The sequence below is a fragment of the Podarcis filfolensis genome, assembly GCF_964270895.1.
Source record: "Podarcis filfolensis genome assembly, chromosome: 13".
NCBI classification, from domain to species: domain Eukaryota; kingdom Metazoa; phylum Chordata; class Lepidosauria; order Squamata; family Lacertidae; genus Podarcis; species Podarcis filfolensis.
The window spans coordinates 24,450,620-24,458,772 of record NC_139615.1 but is presented as its reverse complement, the minus strand read 5'-3'; the positions used below and the strand labels follow the sequence as shown (position 1 = coordinate 24,458,772).

At 39.3% G+C, this 8,153-nt stretch overlaps 1 protein-coding gene across 2 annotated transcripts; it reads left to right on the top strand.

Annotated features, from left to right (window-relative positions):
- The first annotated feature begins 369 nt into the window (after window positions 1-369).
- On the top strand, window positions 370-7,843 carry LOC310746705 (vomeronasal type-2 receptor 26-like). Of its 2 annotated transcripts, XM_083580689.1 has the most exons (4): window positions 1,128-2,379; window positions 3,190-4,934; window positions 5,425-5,551; window positions 6,749-7,843. In XM_083580689.1, the coding sequence occupies exons 3-4, from the start codon at window positions 5,533-5,535 to the stop codon at window positions 7,651-7,653; spliced, it is 924 nt and encodes a 307-aa protein (XP_083436815.1). In that variant the 5' UTR covers window positions 1,128-2,379; window positions 3,190-4,934; window positions 5,425-5,532; the 3' UTR covers window positions 7,654-7,843. The 2 variants fall into 2 exon arrangements, 1 of the variants encoding a protein (XP_083436815.1); XR_014540773.1 differs by lacking the exon at window positions 5,425-5,551 and having other exon boundaries at window positions 370-2,379.
- Window positions 7,844-8,153: the final 310 nt, after the last annotated feature.

The following is an 8,153-nucleotide window of genomic DNA, read 5'->3' as shown; positions in this document are numbered from 1 at the left end:
AAAAAATCTACTAGCTAGCCAGAATATAGTAAAAGTGTCTTTGAGCACTTACAGAGTGCCTCTTTCTGTCTCACAAATATTCTTCAAAATTCACACTGTTCTCAATATTGTGTGCAGTTCTGTAATCTTAAAATGTATACTGAAATGCATATATTGGGGGGAAGTGAACATTAAAAGTGTACATTAGTGAAAACTACACGCAAACATGCAGTATACTAAATTATGCAGAACTGCTTGCAAAAAGGGATATATTTGGTAAATTGGTACACTAAAGTATGTATATTAGGAGAAATACCAGTGCCACCCTATCTCTTTCCAGGCCACATCCGTCACTGGCCCTACTTGAGAAAGGGGTGTGTGAGTGTAGAAACTAATTTTCTGAACAAAAGTAAAATCTGAATGCCTTGCTTCGCCCACTTTTTCAGTTGCCCCTGTGCACTACTGGCATGTGCCCCTCTGAAGGTTGCAAACAAGGAAGGAAAAACAAGTATTTCACACTTTGTGACATCAGGGAGATGTTTATCCACTATGTAATTATGAAAAACACTATTATTGTTTTTCCTTAATCTGTAATCAAAAAAGAGAGACGGAGAGATTAAAAACAAGTGCTTCAAATTTTGAGCTCACTTAAGTACTGGTTACAATGTGCTGCATAGGTTGGAGGGTGTGTGTTTGTTGTGACACATGCAGAAGGGATAAATTGACCTCTTACAGTTGCTGCTTTCTGTGTGGCAAAGCATGCCGTTGTGCAGTTGTGGTATGGGCAGGCATGTATTTGAATTAAGGTGCTTGCTGTTGCTGCTGCTGTTGCAGCTACAGCTCCCTCCCTTTGCTTGCAAGAAAACGTCAGAAAAATGCACAAACACCCAATACCATTTGTATAAGCCTGGAGAAGTGATCATCGGTGGGATTCTTTCTCTTATACAACATGGGGTATATTTGCTCAATTTTACATTCGTTCCATACAGAATTCATGATTTTCCTCTGTAAGTTTTGCATATGTTTTTTTACTAGTAATCATTTTTACTACTTAATATTACATATGCCAACAATTGCACAGCAGATGTGTGTGGAATGCTACGAAGTTCTGCTTTTCATATGATGTTAATGGGCAAGATGTCTAATTTCAATTTCTACTTGTAATACATTTATTAAAGACCTAGCCACTGTGGGTGGCACAATAGTGTAGGATTTTGACCCCATCCCCAATTTTCCTAGGAAAAGCCCTTCAAAACAGCGCACTTTAATGGGAGGGAGGGAGGAAGAGAAATTAGTGCATGACACCCTTCCTGCCCAAAATATGGTATCCTGCCCACCATGCTTTAAAAATAGACAATTCCACTGGCAATAACCAGACAATTGTTAAGCTGATCCAAAGGCAGCAAGCTAATCATTAGGACAAAGTGCTTAATTCTGGCTGGATCTGTCCCAGGTTTACAAGAAAATATTTTCCTTAATCCCCATTTGTCTGACTCAGTTCAACAACTCTGCCTGAATGCTGAATCAAAATTCACACTTCTTTTCTGATAGTAACCTGCCTTTCTCAAGCTATTAGGGAGTTGTCTAATAGCTTTTCAGTAATTAAAAACACCACCAAGCTGGAAGGTAAATGAAACAGGGGACTTGTCTTCATTTGGGGGCATGTGTGTGTGGACAACGGAAGAGGTTGAAACAGATGGTGAGTACTCTGAGGCATGTTGAGATGAATAATGATCTCAGAGACTTACACATTGGGCTTTGTGGCCCATGGAGCAGTATATGGATCACTTTTGGGGATAGCCTGCATCATTCTCTTGGGGTTTTGTATCCTCTTCTTAAGAGTGCCAAAAGGTGAAAGTTAGAATTCAGAACCAACTTGCCATATGGTAGGCTCACCCAGTCAATATGATAAGGAGCCTGATACAATTGGGTTTCACATAGTTTTCATTGCCCACTATGAAATTTTATGACTTCATTATGTTCTTATGTTATTTTAATAAAGGGGCCCTAATTTTATCCCATTCTCTGTGTGTGTTCCTTGACTATTTGCAGTCTGCTAATGCATAATATCTAATTGACCTTTGTAAATCTCATTGTGAACCTCATTGCAGCATAAAGTTTAAACATTATCAACATGTCCTCGCCATGATTTTTGCCATTAATGAGATCAACAATAACCCACGGCTGTTGCCCAATATCACACTGGGGTTCCATATCTTTGACAACCTATATAACTCAAGAAGAACGTACGAGGCCACCCTGGATCTACTTTTCAAGCAGAAAAATAATATACCAAATTACAAGTGTGGTAGGAAAGATGTATTTTCTGTTACTGGAGGACTCACTTCAGAATACTCCACGCAGATGGCCTCTATCTTAAGTAACTTCAAAATTCCACAGGTATGTGCATGCTTGCTGTTCAGTTATACCCTCTCAATTTTTCATTCTTTGGAAAAAAAAAGATATAGGAAAAATGTAATTGGTTCACATAAGTGCTGATTATTAATAGTTTGGGAAGCTCAATGTGTTTGTGAAGAATGTGAAGAATGTGAAGAAACTGCATTTTCTTCTTTAGGAACAACCTGAAGATAAATAAAGAATGCAAAATATATACCAATTAATGTAAAAGTTACCATATATACCAATTACTGTAAAAGTTTGTAGAATAGCTTATATTTTCTTTCTAATTGACATATATATAATCATAATTTCAAAAGTAAACATAATTTTAAAAGGTAAACATCAATTTTTGAACCATGCACATGGTACATCTGCTGAAATCCTGTACCTTCTTATACCAAAAATATTCTGGATTGTTCTATCTCCCTTTGACGGCAATAATGTAATTACATTGGATATATCACAGAAAAAGTAATTAAGCAGAATTAATCTACTACCAACACACTGTTTTTGTTTCAAGACCACATTGCAGATTACACCCACAAGAAAACACTGGTTTGCAAGAGCCCTAGGCTTACTTTTATATACTAGGTACTAGTTTAGCAGAGACAGGTGTTGTAAATCTTTATTTAGCAGAGCTATTGATCAACTTTTGAAATGAAGTATGTAGAACATTAAAAGAAAGATTTTTTTTCATTCAGCATTTCCTAAGAACTAAAAAAAGGGGGGATCCTTGCACATTTGTGAAAATTGGTGTATTAATGTTGGAGACATTTCCTATTCTTACAGATATCATTGTTTTGTTCACAGATTGTACACACATTGAAAATTAAATGTGAATAACAGTAAGTGTGTAGCTCAACTATTGTGTAAACAAAATTCACAAATTGTATACTTTTTGAATGTCATGTGTGAACATAGTCATCACCTGGATTGGGTCTTTTGGTTGCAGATTCTTATAAAGGCAGTTTTTTAAAAAAAAATCTTGAGTTTTAAAAGAAAACATATGTTTGCTCATTTGTTAGATCACCTTTGACTCATTTGAAGCTACAGTGAATGATAAAAGTGATTTCCCTTTTTCATACTGGACAGCACCAAGAGAAACCATACATCATGTTGGTATCATCCAGCTACTCCTGCATTTTAGATGGACATGGGTTGGCCTCATTGTATCTGATGATGATGCAGGGGAAAGCTTTGCACAGAAGCTGTCTTCTTTGTTTATCCACAACAACATATGCATTGCCTTCTTGATAAGGGAAATAGTAACTCATTTTCTTCTTAATGATTACTGGAAACCTGAATGCACTGAAAGAATCATGGAATTAATGCAAATACTTATTTCAAGCAATGCCAGTGTGATTATTCTCAAGGCGGATGCTCTGTTGTCGAATACCTTAACACACTTGATGGAAATAAATGAATTCAAGATGAACACCAATGTAGGGAAGGTTTGGATCATGCCACTTCAGTGGTATTTCAGCACCTTCTTAAAGGGAGAATTGATTGGCAGAAACATTTTCTTTGGTGCATTTTCCTTCTCTGTCCACACAGATATAGTTCCAGGTTTCCATGATTTCCTTCTGAATGTAAAGTTTGATAAAACACTTAGTATGTTCCTCTGTTTCTTCTGGCGATTAGCACTGCTACGGTGTAAAAACTGTAGAGAGGAATATTTAGAAGATCTTCCTTCCAAGGTTTTTGAGATGGATATGTCTGGCGAGAGCTACAGTATCTACAATGGTGTCTATGCTGTGGCACATGCTTTGCATGCTATATACTTTTCCAGACCAAAAGCTATGTTGCATAAAGTCAATGTGGAGCCTGTGAAAGTTCACCCATGGCAGGTAAATTAATCACTTTAAGGCTGGGAGTACCTATTTGTAATCCACAGTTTTGAGAACATGTTGTGGGCACCAGTTACAAAATGGCTACCATGGTTATTAGGCAATAGCACAGCATGGCTAACACATCAAAATACTGGGAAAAGAAAAAGGAACACAAAACTGTATGGGAATATGCCCCCATCCATGGGGGGGATGATCTATATCAGCATTCACTGTGCTTGCTGAGAAAGAAAGAAAAATCTCTGCTTGTTGTCTCTGTTTAGAACAAAAGGTAGGCCAGGTACCGAATACTGGTCTTTACTTGGAGAGAATTAAATCATAAAACTGCTACCCATAATGTGTGGAAATAAGGTAACAGACAGCTTTTGAACTTTTCTCTGTACTTCACTTCAGCTATAATTTAAAATGCTTGTAAATGACCTCATGGCATATTGAGGGCATGCAGAAACTATGGCTACCATTTTATAAAACTCATTTTGTTTTCTTCCAATCCAGCTCCATGCTTTCCTTGAAAACATCCACTTTAACAATGGAGCTGCCCAGGAATTCTTTTTTGATAAGAAGGATTTGTCCATTGGATATGATATCATCAACTGGGTCACTTTCCCCAATGAGACCTACCTAAAAGTCTTGGTTGGAAGGGTTTCATCAAGTCAGAACTTCAGCATTATCAAAGATGCCATTGTGTGGAATACAAGATTGAAGCAGGTAGGAATCAACTGTGGATGGAGCTGCTATCCGCACTCTTGCTGTAGAACCTTAAGTCCTCTTATTTGTCTTTAATAATCTCTGAGCCCCACAGAGATAGACTGGTGCAATGAAACGAGGCTTCTTTTATACAGGGTGAGTCTTTTAAAAGAGGCCCCGTGGAACATGTGTACTCTGTATCCACGGAGCCTCTTTTAAAGGACTCATCCTGTACATATTCAGGTTCAGTGTTTCTCCACAGCAGACAGAGTTGCTCATTTATTGCAGTAAGCAGCTGGAAACCGGGCTCCCTCCTGGCTGGCTGGGCTTGGGCCTCTGCTTGCTCTGGGAGCCAATCAGCTCTCTTGACTAGCTCATAGCCAGGGCACAGAACAGAGAGTAAATTGTGCTCCCTTGGTCTGCAACCAAGCTATAAAAGGAGACCAGAGCTGTAGGAAGCCTGGATTCCTGAGGTAAGTATGGTTGGACTCATACATTTTTTTATGAATAGGTGCCACCACATTCCATATGTGTTGAAAGCTGCCATATTGGACAGAGCAAGATAGTTCAAGAAGGCAAACCACTCTGTTGTTATGACTGCACTGCATGCTCAGAAAACATGATTTCCAACGAGAAGGGTATGTGGCAGTACACAGCTATGCAAAGGGAGGGGGAATCAAATATGTGTTTCACGTTTTTATATACTTTGTCAGGACCAGGAAAGGGGGAAAAGCTCCTTCTTGTGCCGTACATTCCTAAACCTATGCAGGCCCCCAAGGAATTACAATTTGCAATTTTTAAAGATTCACATACTGCAAGACAGAGTTTATATAGGCTGACCCAGGTTATCCAGAGAACTGAGGATTTCTCAACATAGAGAGAAATATATACATATAGAATCAAAGAGTCCCCAATACCTACCCATCCCCTTTTCCCCAGAAACAGAATCTAGGAGTCTCTAACCAGGGCAACCAACCCTGGGCTAAACCAGAGGTTAACCTGGACCTATTCTGAACTAGTTTATAGGTAGGTCTTACTTTAATTAGCATACAGCCACCAGAGGAAAGAGATGTTGCTCCGCTCTCCCTCCTCCCTCTCAGAGAGGTGGCTTGGAAAGGAGCAGCTGTGCAGATGAAATCAGTGGCTCTGCTTCTGCCCCTTAACAACAAACAAAAAGATGAATCATGCGATGGGCTGCTATCTTCTTCCAGTGGTCAGGGTAGATGCCAGGCTTTTCATTCAGCCCCCCCTCCCCTGATACATGCTGGTCCTTCCTGCTCAGTACCCCATCCCCCAATAGCTGCAGACTGATCTGAGTGATCCCATCCAACCTGATAGATAAGGATATGGAAGTATAAGCATCTCATAATAATAACTTGATTTGTGATACATATGTCAAGAAAGGATAACAACCACATTTCGGACCACCAAATATTTTAAACCAGGCTGTAGGATGACTAGGCTGACGGCTAGGCTGTGGAATGTACCTAGCCTATCCCTCATATTTTTGTTCCCTTATTACCTTGTTAAATTTATTTCTTTAGTGTATGTATGTATGTATGTATATATGTATGTATGTATGTATTCACTATCCATTCTTGCAGGTCAACTTCAGCTTCTTTGCTGAAGAGAGAAATTGGGCAAATAATCCTTCCCACCCTTTCTTAAAATGAAAGATCAGAGAAGGGGATTGCTTAATTAAACTTTGCTTTTATGCTTCGTATAAACATGTGGATTGAGCCATTTTTGTCCAGTATTAATTATACATTATGCCATTTCTTCCCTTCTGCATAAAAGCCTTCATTTATATGATATATCCTATTCATTCCTTTCAGATGCAACTCATTGTGTCAAGTGCCCAGGAGATCACTACCCAAATGAGAACCATGACCACTGTATCCCTAAGGTTATATCTTTCCTGTCCTATCAAGAGCCCTTGGGGATTGTTTTGGTTAGTGTTGCTCTTTCCTTTACTGTGATCACTTGTTTTGTGATACAAACCTTCCTAAAGAATTGGAACACGCCCATTGTCAAAGCCAATAACCAGAACCTCAGTTGTGTTCTTCTCATTGCCATCCTGTTGTGCTATCTTTCTTGTTTGCTCTTCATTGGCAAACCTGGGAAGCTGTCCTGCCTTCTTCGACAAATGACTTTTGGCATCATTTTCTCTGTGGCAGTTTCTTGTGTGTTGGCAAAAACAATCCTTGTGGTCCTGGCCTTCTTGGCCACAAAGCCAGGCAACAGGATCAGGACATGGCTGGGCCAAAAAGTGGCTACTTCCATTGTTTTTTTCTGCTCCCTCCAGCAAGTGTGTATTTGTATTGCATGGTTGTTGTCCTCTCCACCATTCCCAGATGTTGACATGCACTCACAGACTGGGAAGATCATACTGGAATGCAATGAAGGTTCCATCACCATGTTCTATTGTGTCTTGGGCTACATGGGGTTTCTAGCCATGATCAGCTTCACTGTTGCTTTCTTAGCCAGAAAATTGCCTGACACTTTCAATGAAGCAAAGTTTATCACCTTCAGCATGCTGGTGTTTTGTAGTGTTTGGATCTCCTTTATCCCAGGTTACCTAAGCACCAAGGGAAAATATATCGTGGCTGTGGAGCTTTTTGCCATCTTGGCCTCAAATACTGGGCTGTTGGCTTGCATCTTCCTCCCCAAATGTTACATCATTATTTTCAGGGCTGATTTCAATACTAAGATGGTGCTAACAAAAAAAGGAAATGACTGATTAGTTTTTGTTACATGTCCCCCCCCCCCCCGAGGGGAGAGTTCCAATAAAGACTTTTTAACTGAACTTAATAAACTGTGTAACTGCATGTTGGCTAATAACTTTCAATTGTTAAGCCATTGGGACAAGGAAACCATATCATAGTTTAGGTGTCAGGTTAACCAATAAATTCATACTAGAATGAAATGAAGCCTGTGCTGCCATGTACTATAATTAGAATTATCCATTCTCACTGTTCAAAGATACAGCTTTATTGTACCTGAAAATTGCTTGGCACATTCACTGAAGCCAAGTTCATAAATCTTGACATGCTGTTATTTTGTTCTGTGTGGATTTCTTTCCAACCTGCTTACCTGAACACCAAAAAGGTGGATATATAGTGGAAGTTCTGGACATTTTCACTTCCACCAGAGGCCAATTTTCTTACATCTTTCACAATACTCACCAGACTACCCAGGCTCTTTTATTCCCATCAATCACCTCAGGTTAAAAGCCAACCC